The sequence below is a fragment of the Gracilinanus agilis genome, chromosome 1, assembly GCF_016433145.1.
Source record: "Gracilinanus agilis isolate LMUSP501 chromosome 1, AgileGrace, whole genome shotgun sequence".
In the NCBI taxonomy this organism is placed as follows: domain Eukaryota; kingdom Metazoa; phylum Chordata; class Mammalia; order Didelphimorphia; family Didelphidae; genus Gracilinanus; species Gracilinanus agilis.
In genome coordinates this window covers 645,060,863-645,076,509 of record NC_058130.1, presented here as the reverse complement: position 1 = coordinate 645,076,509, position 15,647 = coordinate 645,060,863, and the positions used below count along the sequence as shown (strand labels likewise).

The 15,647-nt window shown below is 31.5% G+C and overlaps 1 protein-coding gene across 15 annotated transcripts in view; it reads right to left on the bottom strand.

Moving 5' to 3' along the window:
• The window catches only part of RIMS2 (regulating synaptic membrane exocytosis 2), a 505,770-nt gene that overhangs the window by 77,541 nt on the left and 412,582 nt on the right, over positions 1–15,647 (bottom strand). For 5 of the 15 annotated variants that reach the window (XM_044658232.1, XM_044658233.1, XM_044658235.1 and 2 more), the window contains one exon: positions 12,537–12,778. The exons of the other annotated variants lie outside the window; for them this stretch is intronic. In XM_044658232.1, the coding sequence (XP_044514167.1) occupies positions 12,537–12,778 (242 nt within the window). The remainder of the gene's footprint in view (positions 1–12,536; positions 12,779–15,647) is intronic. 15 annotated transcript variants of the gene reach the window in all.

Here is a 15,647-nt window from a genome sequence, read left to right as displayed (position 1 = left end):
TTGGCCTGTCCAGTATTCATATTGCCCACAGAAAGTAACCTCTAGATACTTAAAATGAATTTTCCATTGCTGTTTCAATTCCCCCTGACTTCTTTCCTACCTTAATCCTTTATAATCTGGCTTTCCCTCCAGAATTCTAAAAGAATTCTTTAATTCTTGCTTATCTTTATCCTCTATATTGTATCTTTTAGTAGTCCTCAACAATTTTCTTTTGAAAATATTTCTTGTATCTATTTCTTCTTCATTTCTCTGCTACCATTTGAGTTCAAGCCTTAATCATTTCATGTTTAGATGGTTCTAGATAACCTCCATGAATCTGGTCTTCTTTACCTCTAAATCCTTCTTTCTTATTGCTACCAGATTAATTTTCCCTTAATTTAACTTTTATTCTGTTATGCTTTTGCATGCAAAAAACATTGAGAGTTCCACATTTCTTTTCTAAAATCAATCCTTCTGCATTGTTTTCAAAGAATGTCATAATTTCATTCCATCTCACCCAGGCAACTTAATTTCCCACTATTCATAGGATCATAATATTTTAGGATTGAAAGATCTTAAACTGAACACTGTATAGTTATAAGAACTAAGCCTGACTAGGGAAAAAATGAGAAAATTATCTCACTCTATTTTGCAGAGTCAGAGAAAAGTTGGGGCATAAAACATGGCATATACTATCTGCCGTAGTATATACTATCAGGTTTTACTGAATTTCTTTCCCCTTTCTTTTTTATTCTTTGTTACAGGGATGGCTTACTGGGTAGGGTTGAGAAGGGAATGTGATATGGAAAGAAAAGATACTGACAAACATTTTTAAAGTTTATAAAGGATTTTAACGAGAGAATAGTGAAATAATTACAAAGGTCTAGTAAATGTAATGTAAGTATCTGATCTTTAAAAGGTACAATGGCTTTTAAGAACAAAAATTGCTTTTGCTTATACTTGACCAAAGTAATAATTTGTTTTAAAAAGTCTCTCTATGACTTCAAATAGTGTAATAAGGACAATCTTATGATTATTTATTTATAATTCAGGTAGAAATTTCCATCAATTTTTTTTTCTGTATCATGGAAACCTTTGGCAACCTAATAAAGACCATGGGCCCCTCCTCAGAATAAAGATTGTAATCAAAGGAAATGCTAAATTTCAACTAGAGGTGAGTGGAAAAAAATTACATATATATATGTATATGTATATATATATATATATTTGGAGATTTTTCCCTCATCCAATTTCACAGACCCCTGAAATCCATTCATAAACTCTTTGTGGAGAGATAACCGTCTCAACTAGAAAGAACAACACTCTGATAAATGTCAATCAATCATACAAGAATTTATTAAGTGTTTAATATGTATCATGCATTGCACTAAGCACTGGGGATACAAAGAAAATGCAAAAACAGTCCCAGTCCTGAGGAGCTAACATTCTAATAAGAGAGACTGTATATTCACGTATATGCTTGTATTTGTACAATAGGTTTGAGGCAAGTGTAGTGATACTGTGGCTTTTGAGTTTTCTAGAAGCCTATGAAAGATGAGAAGAAACAGGTCCAAGGTTGTTCCAGGCAAGAGGAAAGATAGGCTAATGTGCCAACAATATAATGTGTATGGTAATTGTTGACTCATTAGTAATTCAATTTACAAGATCATAACATTTAGATTTGAAGGGACCTCAGTGATAAAACAGTTCGATCTTTTAATTTTCCACATGAGAACAATGAGGTCCAGAAAAGTGAATTTCACATAGGCAAGAACAGCAGAATCCTGATTTTTGACTTGCAATGCACTACTCTTTTAATTACTTTATACTCCCCATAATCAAATTTAATCTGACAAGCATTTGCTATACATGAAACAATGTACTAACTAAAATGAAAATGTTTAGATATGATTCCATTTTTTTAAGCCCTTACCTTCCATCTTGGAATAAGTACTATGTATTGGTTCCAAGGCAGAAGAGTGTTAATGGCTAGGTCACAGTAGTTAAGTCACTTGGCCAGGGTCACACACCTAGGAAGTGTCTGAGGCCAGATTTGAACCCATGATCTCTCATCTCTGAACCTGACTCTCAATCCACTGAGCCACCTAGCTCATTTCCACCTAATGGAGTAACAGGATACAAATAATAAGAAATAATAATAAGACAGATTTTATTAGATAAAAGCTACTTCAAGGAAAAATATGATAGATGAATTCATAGAAAAATGTAAAAGTAGTGAGTTTTTGTTATTTTTAAAATCAATCATACTCTTCAATTAATCAAGCAATCAGTATTTATTCAATGCCTAATAGATGCAAGGCACTGTGTAGGTACTAAGGATTTAAAGAAAATTATGAAACAATCCCTGCCCTCAAAATGCTTATATTCTATTTGGGGGAGGGTAGCGAAAGAAATACATCTCAACCTTTAAGGTGGCATGCCCTAGAATTCTGGCTTCTTATTTGTGAGGGATCATATTAATGCCTGCCCCAAATACACCATGCTCTTGCAGCTCTCCAGCCATCTTAATGCCATGTTTCATTCTCACCTAACCACAACCTCTCATCCATTTCTAGTACTCCAAAAGTAATTAAATCAATAATACCATTCTTAGAAAGGATATGTCAATTAATTGCTCTATGACGCCACTCATGATTCTTGTGTCTTTTAGAAGCAGCTAGGTTGCAGAATGGATAAAATGTTGGACCTGGCATCAGAAGAGCTGAGTTCAAACACAGCTTCAGACAAATCCTAGCTGGGTGACCCTGGGGAAGTCACTTAACTTCTATCTGCCTCAGTTTCCTCAACTATAAAATGGAGATAATAGTAGTAGCTACCTTATAGCATTTTTAGTAAGCTCAAATGAGATGATTTTGTAAAAGCACGTCACACAATATCTGGTACATAGTAGATCTTTAATAATAAATGCTTATTCTCTCCTTCTTTCCCTTTCCTGACCAAAACATAGTTCTTTGGTAATCACTTCCCACTAAGTGTTGTTTCCCTCTATTTGAAAGTAAATGCTTTGAGGAAAGGGGCTAGATATTGCTTTTTTGGTATTTGTATCCCAATGCTTAGTATACTTTTGGGCAAGTAATATTCAATAATTGTTTTTCCATCTATTCAAGTATATACAAAATACACAAGATAAATTTTTGGGGGGAGGGATTAGTAGCTGAAAGGATCAGGAAGGATTTCATATTGGAAGGGACCCTTGCACTGCAATCTGAAAGAAATCTTGGGATACAAATTAGCAAACATATGAGCTAGACATAAAGATAACAATAATGACAGAAGAGTCTAATAAGCTTCACTAAGTTTTGGGTAGGTCTAACAAAGATAAAAAGGGACTGAACAAATTGCTGGAGAAACAAGAATGCATAGACTTATGACTTTTTTAAAAATTAGGCAACAAAAGAATATACATATTGCTCAGCACTACATAGATTAATTACAAAAACTGATTGCGAACATAGAAATATAGTAAAGAAACATGAAAAGACAGAAATATTTAAAACATCCTTTATGGACCTTAACACAATACATATAAGTAATTGATTTAGGGACAACAAACAAAGATAGACCTAAGTAAAGACTTATCAAGGAATCCTAAATAATGTGTGGGTCAAAGAACAAGTCAGAAACATTCAATAGCTTTGTAAAATAAATTTAAAATAATGAAACAACAAACCAAAATTTCTGGGATACAGCTCAGCAGTCCTTGGGGGGGAAATCACATTCTTACCAAATACATTAACAAAATAGAAAAAGGGAAGTTTGATGAACTAAACATGCATTAGAAGAAAATTGGAAACTAAAAAAATAAATAATACTAAAGTACACACAAAAGATAAGGGAGATAAAGGAAAATAAAAATAGTGGGAAAAAGAACACTGTAGAAACAATAAATTTAAAAACTGGTTCTTCAAAAATTAATAAATCCATAGCTAATCTGATTAAAAAGAGAGTAGCAAATCAAAATAAGAAAATAACAAATAAGCACAGTGAAATCACAACAAAACCAGAAGAAATAAAAAAGAATAATTAGGACATAATATGAAGTTATATGCTAACAAAACTGAGAACATAAAAGAAAGACGAAATAGTTTAAAAAATATAAAATATCCAAACTATCAGAAGACCTGATAGAAATTTTATACTAACTCAGAAAAGGAAACAGATCTAGCTGTAAAGGAAATGCTAAAGAAATCCTGTTCTGAGAGTCACATATTTCACAAATTATTTTCCAAAATTAAGGGGAAAAAAGCAAATGACATTACTCAAAAAATTTTAGGCAAAATTCTATCACACAGATTACAGCAATTTATCTATAAAATTATTCATTATGACCAAGTGGGATTTGCACCAGAGATGCAAAGATGTGTCAACATTAGGAAAACAATCTAACATAATTAATTATATTAAATAAAAAATCCAAAGTCTTTGACAAAGTGCAACACTCATGTTAAAACGAAACAAAACAACTCTATAAAGTATAGGCATAGAAGGAACTTTTTTTTTAAACCACAAAAAGCATCTACCTAAAACCAAAAACCAAAATCATATGCAATGGAGATACACTAGAATTTTTTCAATAAATACAGGAGTAAAGCAAGGATAGTCATTTTCCTCACTATTATTTGATACCGTTATAGGAATACTAGCAATATTAATAAGACAAGAGAAAGAAATCAAAGGAATTAAGATTGATAAAAAAGAAATAAACTCTGTTGATGATATGCTGGGTGGCTTTGAAAATTATAGGGAATCAGCAAAGCTACTAATTAGGAATTAATAATTTCAGCAAAGTTTCAGATTACAAAAGGCATCCTCAAAAACAATAGAATTTCTCTTTAAAAAATAGCAAAACACAAGAAGCAAAGATAGAAAGAGAAATCCTACTCCAAGTAACTAAAATGCATAAATATCTAGAGATTAATTTCTTAAAGTATATAAAAGACTTGTATAGATTCAATTACTAAGTGCTCACTAAAGAAATAAAAGAAAAACTAGCAGGTAGAATATTCAATGCTAATGGCTAAGTCATGTCAATATAATAAAAATGACAATACCACCAAAATTAATTCACACCTTTATTACTATACCAATATTATAACAAAATCACTAAGAGTATACTTTGCAGAACTTGATAAAATAATGAGAAAGCTCATTTTATAAAACAAAAGATCTAGGATGAAAAGAAGTAGTATGATAGAGAATTAGCACTTCCAGACTTCAAAATACAACAAAGCAGAAATCCCCCCCACAAAATACTATATTGATTAAAAAACAACAGAGCAAAGAAAAAATCAGAAGAAAATAGAATTCAATAATCCAGTGTATAATAAAATTAAAAAATCTAGGAAAAATCCTTTTTTAATAAAAACTGCTAGGGAAACTGGAAAGCAGTTTGGCAGAAATTAGATTTAGACCAACTCTACATCAAATTCCACAATACGTTCTAAATGGATACATACTAATATTAAAGAGCATACCATAAAAATTAAAAGAGAAGCATATTTCATGTGCCTCTAATACTTTGGGGTAAAGATTTATTTTTAACCCATAAATAAATGGAAACAATTATAAAAGATTAATGATATAACTATGACAATTTGAATCTGAAAAGCTTTTGCACAAATCAAATTAATGCAACCAGGATGAGAAAGGAAGTGACTGAAGGGGAAAATTATTGGAATCAAATTTCTCTTTATATTATAAGGGTTTGGTGTCCAGGATATATAATTAATAGTCATTCCTCAATAGATGAATGGCCAAAAGATATGAACAATTTTCAAAAGAACTTTAAATTATTTAGAGCCACATGAAAAAATGTTCCAAATCACTAATAATATGAGAAATGCAAAACAAAACAACTGTGAGGTTTTGCCTCATATCCTGAAAACTGGCTTAAGTGACAAATAAAGGCAATTGTCAATTTTGGAGGGGTTGTAAAAGAATAAGTATGTTAATTTATTGTTGGTGAAGCTGTGAAATGGTATAATCATTTTGGAAAGCAATTTGGAATTATGCAAATAAAATGACTAAAATGTCCATATCTTTGAACTAGATACTCCATTAATAGGTTTTTAGCCCAAGGAAGCCACTGATAAGAAGAAAGTCCCCATATACTCCAAAGTAGTTATAGTAAACTTTTTGCAGTAGCTAAAAAGTGGAAGCAAAGTAGATACTCATCAAATGAAGAGTGATGAAACAAATGGTAGTGCATGAATATAATGGAATATTATTGTGCTATAAAATGATGTGTATGACAATATAGAGCAGAGAAAGGATGGAAATATCTATATGAACGGATGTAGAGTGAAATAAAAGGAATCATCACAACAATTTATATAGTAACTTCTACTATGTAAGTACAATACATTATATTTTTTTAAACTGCAATAAAAATCAAATGTAACAAAATATAATGTAAAGATCAAGCAATTCTTGAAAGAAAAGATATGAGAAAATAGCCCCAATCTACCTCTTTGTGGAGATGGAAAGGGCATATATATATATTATTCATTACACATATTTTTGTTCTTTTTCAATATAATTATTAGTTGAGCTGATTTCTTCTTCTCTTATATGGGACAGCTCTCTAGAAGGAGAGGGGAAGGGATGCTTGGAATAATTATGGTGATAAAAAAATCTATAAAAAGTTAGATACAAAATAAAAAATGTTCCTCTCCATTCTTCATTTTTTACTTTCATTTTATAGAAATAAAACACCACAGAGCAACAGTGAGAGGAAAAGTCAGATGTATAATCTTGCATTATCTCAGAGATACACGAGTGTAAAGATATTACCATTTATTACATATGACCTTCTTACTGAATTAGAATGACAGACTGTAAATATGTTTTGAGAGTGAATTTTTCTTTTGGTTTTAGATCAACTGCTTATCACAAGAATTATATATATAGTCTTAAAGAAGTAATTAAGCAATGTGTTATCAAAACTAGTTTGTCACTTGGCAGTTATTCAAAAGAAGGCTGAAATTTTACAGTCTCTGCATTTACTTACTATCTTTCACACTTTACGTCTTTCAAACTTTAAACCACAATGTGTCCCAAAAGTCTTAGTGTAGTTTTAACTTTTAACATCTTGGAACTTCACTAAAAGTTTTGGGACACCATGTATATCCAAGCTACTCATTATTTTAAGGAAAGGAGAGATTTCCACAGGAAATCTGGTTAGTGTCTCATGATTGATTTTTCTTAAGAACTAAGCATATTAAGTAAGAAATTCCATGGTTGAGACATAGGATCTGATTTTAAAAGTCCAGAAAATCATGGAGTTCAATCTATGTTTGCTATGGAAGATAAATATATTTTCTCTCTTAATTAAAATACAATTTTTAACATGGGGTTTACAAAATTTTGTTGAATTATCAGACTTCCAAAAATAAATAGGTAAGTCAGCATTTTTGCAAAATAATTTAAGATTTTAGCCTTTAATAATTTATAAATGTTAATAATTAAAATCACTAAGATTATAGCACCATTTTGTAAGGTACAGTGAAAAAAAGTTTCTTTAGAAGTTTTCATACATATACTCCTTAAACTCTTCAATGTCACAATGCATTTAAGGAGAAATCCCTGCAATTTAAAGAACCATTCAATGTTAATTGAAATGTTAGAATCATGGATCTAAGTTGAGTCACCTCAGAGGCAATACAATTCAAACCCCTCATTTTATAGATGGCATGTCGAAGGTCACACAAGCAGTAAGTGTATAAAGTAGGATTTGAATATCCAGGTCATCTGATTCCAGAGTCAGTTCTCTGTCCACTATATCATACTTCCTGATTAAAATTCAATATATTCCAAGCCTATCATTCCTTCAAATTTCTTCCTATTTTAATTTACTACACTATTATCCCTAAAGTCACTTGATTTTTAAAGGATCATCTTTGACTATTTTCTCTTTTTCAACCCTATAAATTAATAGATCTAATTGCTTCTACTTCATAATATCTCTCATATCTGTTTTCTTTTCACCACTTACATAGCTTCTTCTCTAGATAAAGCCTTTACCTCTAACCTGGAGTGTTCCAGTATCCTCCTAATTGCTTTCTCTGCTTCCAGTTTATAACCTTTGCTATCTATTATGTACAGACCTACCAAATGGTATTTGCTACAACTTCAAGAACTTGAATTCCTTACAAAACACTACCAGAGATTTAAATAATTGGTTAAATGCTTACTGCTGATGGTTAAGCTATGCCAATAAAATAAATGACAGTAGTTGAGTTGACATACGTGGTTCTAGCCTAGTATCATTTTACAATATTTTTTATAGAATTAGACAAAACAATAAGAAAATTCATTTAGAAGAACATTGGTCTAGAATCATGTTGGTAAACCTATGGAGTGCATGCCAGAAGGAGCTGCTCCCTTCCCTCTCTCCACATGTACCTGAGGAGAATTCTCACTTCTCCTGCCCCTCTTCCCAGCAGCCCAATTGGAGGACTTCCTCCCCTTCCCTGTCTAGGGTAGGCATGGGGCTCACATGCATCATGAGGGTTGCAGTTTGGGCACTCAATCTCTAAAAGGTTCACCATCATGGGTTAGAATCTCAATAACAACAATGAGAAAAAGTATGAATGAAGAAGGCAAAACATCAGACTACAAACTACTAATATTCTAAAGTAATAGTCAACAGATTATTTTTCACTAAATAAAAAAAGAAAAGTATATATAAATTTGATAGATAAGATAAGCAGGATTAGAAATAGTCTAAAGCAGCATTAAATTTTAGTTAGAACTAAGTTTAATAAACTTTAAAATATACATTTCTGGGGGAAGGACTGCTTTTTTGACAAGACTAATGAGAAAACTAAATTGCAGAAATTATAGTTAGAATACTATTACCCTTTAAACAATAAAATCAAAATATTTATGTGACCTTAATGTAAAAGGTCATTTCTACAATAATTTCTTAAAATCCCAAAAGATGAAGTATCTATCACAACTATTATCATAGCTATTGATAGAGGGAGAATAATTATTTAAACTTAAAATGACTGATGTTTCATCTTATGTTATGCAAATTTAGGAAAGGTGAGAAAAGATAGGAATAGTTAATGTTGGAGAGGCTGTGGAAAGAAAGGTACACTAATGAACTACTGGTAAAATTGTCTATTCTGAGTATCAATTTGGATTTATGCAAAATGGTGACTAAACTGTCCATATACTCTCACCTATTGATCTCACTATTAGATATATTCCCTAAGGAAGTAAATGATACAAAAAAAGAGATTCAATACGTACTAAAATATTTGAAATATTACTCTTTGTGGAAGTAAATAACAAGTAAAAACTGTGAGTTATTATTAGAAAATGGCAAAAGAAAGGTCATATGAATGTAATGGAATGATAATTTGGTAGTACGAAATGAATTTGGAATAGCTGTGTATCTATAAATCTTGTAATGAAAAAATTATTAAGTAGGTAACTATTAAAAATATTATTATGTCAAATAACAGAATCTGAGTTAGAAAGTACCATAAAGACCTTCAAGTCCAACACACATCTATATAAGAATTCTATCTACAGGGAAACTGATAATAATCTAGATTCTCCTTAAAGGCCTTTAGTAAACAGGATTCTATTGTTTCCTGAAGCAACCCATTCCTCTTTGTATAGTTTAAATGTTTGAAAGATTTATTGAGTCTAAATCTAAATAGAAAGTACACTACATTTGAAGTTAGAAGAACTTTATTTAAGTCCCTACTCTTACTGTGACACTGGATAAATCATTTAAAGTAGCCTAATTATTTATAAAAAAGGAGGACCAGACTTGATGATCTCCACTAATGATTCCAGTTCTAACTTTATCATCACATTTATGTCTTTTCCAATTTTATTCATTTCTCTTAGTTTCTGACATCTAGAACTGATCAAAACAAATTTAATATCTCTTCTATAGTACAGTTTTTGAAATAACTGGATATAGCTGCTATGTCCTCCACAAACCATTTTTTTAATGTCTTCAATTTATTCAACCATTAATTTTGAATGAATCCAATCTAATTGTACTAATGTGTAGCCCATATCATGTCTCCATTTCCACAAGAACCTCATGAGAAACTATTGCCTATTTTAAAAAAATCTAGATTAACTATATCTCCAGCATTGTCCTGATTATTCAGGTAGTTAACCTTGTCAAAAAAGGCAAATAAGCTAATCTGGCATGATTCATTCTTCCTGAAGCCAAATTTGTCCTTTTGGATCACTGCTTCCTTTTCTAGATGTTTACTAAGTATCCATTTAATAATATTTCAGAATTTTGCCAGCAAAGTCAAATTTATTTTCAATAGTTTAAAGAATCCATTCTCTTTTGTGAAAATATTGACAGTATTTGCCTCTTTTCAGTTGTTACACTACTCATGATCTTAAAAATCTTGCAGTCAGCATTCACACTTACCATTCTTTGAGTTCTCTACTCTGAGGTTCATAGGGCATTGATCTCAGGATTGTAAATTTAGAGCAGGAAAAAAAAACTTTAGGCTTAATTTAATCTAATCCCTTCAGTTTTACAAATGAGAAAAGTGATATTGAGAGAAAAGAAATAACTTGCCCAGCATCACAGAGGTTTAAAGAGAAATGTCAGTATCAGAATCCAGGTCCCCAGGCTATAAATTGAACACTCTTCCTAGGGCACCTCACTTATAGCCTGGTGATCTGGGCAACATCAAAGGGTGATTACTAGCAGAAATGATCTCACCAGTGAGAAAAATAAAACAAAATTATGATTCTCACTGTAATGAAAAATAATTGTCTTCCACTAGGCAAGTATGACATTCCCAAGCAGGTTCCCATAGTTCTTCCATTACCTATCAACCATCCATCAAAAAATATGTTCTATCATGCATATATCCCTATTACTTTTATAAAAGAAATTGTAGCTGCCTCCTTTTGGCCATAAAAAGGTCAAATGTGACCCCAGGGTCTATCCATATCACAGTGTCATGTCTTGTGCTTGGTGATGGTGGCCAGCAAAGAGTAGCTCACAATCAATGAGCTCATCGAGGCCATATGATAGTACCAGATTCATGGTATTAGAGCAACATTTATTACTTCGTTAATTTAATACTATATTATTCTATGCACTGAAACTTCGTTAATGACTGATTTTAGGCATGTGCCTTTTTTATAAGTAAGCCCAATAACTGAAATAGAAAAATGCTAATTAAGTAGATAATTTTCTCTTGATACATCAACAATTATATAAATTCTTAGAAGTTGAAGCCTATGCTTATTTTTTGAGGTATTATGATCAATATAATTTGTCTGATGATACAACTTAAATATAATTTCAATTCTTATAAAGTTATGTCTATGTACGAAACATAAGAATATAATGCATTTAATGTATTTGCAGTAACATTCCTAATATAAAAGACATAGATGCATAAATATACATATATGTGTATAAATGTTCACAGTTTAGTGAGTTATAGCCTATTTTTTAAAAACCAAAACTTCAGAATTTTGTTATTGTTTTACGTAGTTCAAACTCCAAAGTGTGCAAATATCAGATTGTCAGGAATTCTTTACACCTTAAGATAATTAATCCTCTGAATCAAGATTATTTTTGTAATGGGGAGATTTCACACTGTACATGAGTCCTAGTTTTCAAGAACAAATTAGTATTCATCCAGTTGTCTATGATTTATTTACTCTGAACTGAACACATTACTTGCTTTTGCTTGTTTGTTAAGTATAAAATATATTTATTTCACATACTAAGGGTTTACTGCTTAATTATAAACCAACAATCTCATTGAAAAAAAGCACTGCTTTGACACACAAATGCTTTAATTGCTAATAGTAGCTTTTCTGAGTAGGAGTATTGTCTGTAATTTATTGTAACAGATGTGATCTGGAAGTTGAATGTTGAAGTAACCCAAGATTTAAATATCTTAGCTGTTAAAAAAAAAAAAAAAGAAAGAAAGAAAGAAAGAGAGAGAGAGAGAGAGAAAGAAAACAATCATTCCATTTCGTTCCTCATGAATATTCAAATATGTACTGAATAACAGAAACTGAAGTAAGGAAAATTGATACTAATAGCAGATCTTGCTTATAAGCTGAAAAGTAAGCCAAATAATCAGTAAGGCACTTATATCATTCCCATAGAGTATGAGATTTCATCTTAAAGGTAGAAACTCTGAGAATAAAATTGCTTTGGCATGTTCCTATATGAGAAAATGGCATAAATTTATAAAAAGGGTCAACCAAAAAATGTACTTAAAAACCCAAAACAGTAGCTTGTGTATTTATAGGTAAGACAATTCAGGTTGGCTTCTGCCTGAGAAGAGAAGGAATGATTACTTTAAGTTTGTAACACATGGTAACCAGAGTCAATAGTAGCCATACTTTATTTATAAAACAGGTTCTATCTTCTCTAAAAAATGAAGTGATTACAACTTTACCTTCACCCAAACACAATGTTTTATAGACAACATCATTATTGTAATAAAATGACTCAGGACAACAATTTACATTTGTGAATAACTCAAGTATGAATGTGGAAAAAAAATTCCTACCAGTTTGGCTGAGCTGGGATGTACTGCGGCTTTTTCGTGAGAGACCCACAATAGCTACCATTTTTGCCCCAATGCTGGAGCGCCGCTTTTTGCCACCGGTGCCCATGGTGCCCACTGCGGTATCAGATTGGCTGCCATCATTCTTCTCTATTGTGCACATGTCCCCACTGATGCTGGTGCTTTTAGTCATATTCTTTCCTGAGATGCCCATCTGTCTGCTTTGCATTTTGGATGTAAAGACACTGTCAGTCGATGGATGGATAAATAGTGCAGACAGAGCAAAAAGGGAAAGACAGAAAAGGACAGGTTTCAGATGAAAAAATTTGGAGTCTATTGCAGTGGTACAATTTACATAGAACTTTTTCTTAGATGTGATGACAGTTTTCAAATAATATGGTACTGAATATGCTTTACAATTCAGGATCAACTTAAATGCAGCTTTGCCAAAATAAGCACATATATGTTTGCAAAATTTATGCCTATGGACTAATTTTTGATACTAAAGGCATGATTAAATTTCAAAAGAAAAAATATTTTCAGGGAAATCTATAAAGACATTCCCTTGAATATAATTTTCTACAGAAACAGGCATACTCAAGAGTAATTATCAAAGCAGGGAAGTCAATCTCCAAATGTAATCTTTCCTACCTGTCCTCAATTACAGTCATAATACATTTGGAATGGTGGGCTCCTTGATAGTTATTATAAATAAACAGAAGGTACATTTTATGAGAATATTTTCTCAGACTATGAAGCATTTTATATAGTAGATGCTAGAAATCAAAATTTATAATAAACATTCAGAAGTTTGCAAATTTTAACAAAATTTGAAAGTTTTTTAACTGAATTGTAAGCACAATCACTTTCAGATGAATAGATTTCACATTTCTGAAAACTTTTATTTTCAAACTACATAGAATCATTTTGCCAATGCAAAGATTTCCTTCACACATATTTTTAAAAATCAGGGCTAATAGGGCAGCTGGGTAGCTCAGTGGAGTGAGAGTCAGGCCTAGAGACAGGAGGTCCTAGGTTCAAACCCGGCCTCAGCCACTTCCCAGCTGTGTGACCCTGGGCAAGTCACTTGACCCCCATTGCCCACCTTTACCAATCTTCCACCTATGAGACAATACACCGAAGTACAAGGGTTAAAAAAAAAAATCAGGGCTAAGTTCTTTAACTCATATAGTAAGGTTTTGCTGAATTAGAATTTTAGAAGGTGATCATGAAGTCTATTGGTGCAACAAATCATTGAAGAGCTGTTAAAAGGGTAGCTACTACTGAGTATCAAAGCCCCTTCTTTCAGAAATTAGCTCCAGGTTCAAACTACACAGCAACAGTCAACTCTGAAGCTCAGAAATAGTCCTGGGTTTCCACAGTATTTCAGCAGGTTAATTATGGAGGAACGGGGGAGTTTCATCAAAACATTAAATTGGGATGGCTTGCCAATGATTTCAGAGGCCATACCATAACATTAAGAGAATGTTAAGAAGGTAGTCTCAGATATGATGAGGATAACATCAGAGTCCATTATAAGCAGGATAAGGAAAGGTTCCTAAAATTCAACAAGCCCTTCTGTGCAGAATCATTATATCACTGAGTTTTTCCAAAGACTTTAGTACTATCTTGCCAAGGATTCTTGCTTTCAACAACTGTGAGCTTAGCAATATGCAAGACTGACTAAGATTAACAAAGTGATTTTCACGACATGAATCAATAGTCCTAATTAAATATAAACGCCTGTCCTAATAATAGTTATATATGTATACCTAATATGTATAGCTATATATGTCTACATATACATTTAAGACTTGATTCGTGTCATGAAAATTACTTTGTTAATCTTAGTAAAAAACCACCACAAGAAAAACATATATATATCTACACACATACAAAAACACATATATTCAAAGATTATTATATGTATATAAATCTTTGTTGTAGTAATCTAAGAAATATTAATAAAGTTAATTTTCATGACATGAATCCATATAGTACATTATAGATGACATTAAATATAAATATATATTATATGTATACATTTATATAAATGTAATTAGGACTATGGATTCATATCATGAAAATCACTTTATTAATCTTTGTTAAACCACTAGAAAAACTAATATATATGCATAAATGAATCTTTGTACATATGTATGGATTTGTGTGTATCTATAGTGGTTTTCTTTTTAATATTTTTCATTATAGCATTAATATAGTAATTTTAAAAGATTTGAAACTGGTGCTATGTTCTCTATCAGCAGAAAGGAAAAACTCATTAAGGAGTGATTTGGAACGATGCCATAAGTAGAGTTGTTTACAAGCCTAATAAATAAGTTTGTCTAGGGCAGATTGTTGAGGACAATGATGATGTCAGTATAATGATACCACGTGAGCATCTGTATTGCTTCAATTAATCCCACTCTTTCTCTGTTTGGGGATTGAGTTAAAGGAACTCTTTGAACTATATGACCCAAGAAATATAATCTGAATCCTCTTAGCCATGAATTACAAATGCCAATCATGTCTAATAACATACCTTTAAAATAATGTTTCTGAGGTGAAGACAAAGATTTATGCATAGGTCTTGTTTTTATCTCCAGAAATGTTTGACTAGACTATCACATACACAAACCATTGTTAATACTAATCATATTTTATTTGCAACTAAAAAATAACTTGGGAATATTGATGTTTAGTAATTTCTTCTTCACAGAACGTGTAGTTTTTAACTCTTAAAATTAGAGGGTTACAAAAGTATTTGAAATGGCAAAAAGTGGATATAGAAAAAAATTTAGTTTGGCTTGGTCCTAAATGAAGGTTTTTAGAGTGCTCTCTATACACCTTAAAGTAGCATAATATGACCACAAAGTCACAATAATGAAAGTAAAAAATAAAAACTGGAAAAGCAGAGCATGTATTTCGATTCTTTTCTGTCCTATACGAGGAAATTTCTTTACTTATGTGGATTTTTATCCCTTTATCATTCCTTTTCTAAGTTTGGCTGAATAAAACTAAACCAGTGTTAGAACAGCTAGTTCTAGAAATCAAAATTCAGCTATTATTTTTATTGACAATTGAACATTTTTCAAGTGAATTAAACATGTCATG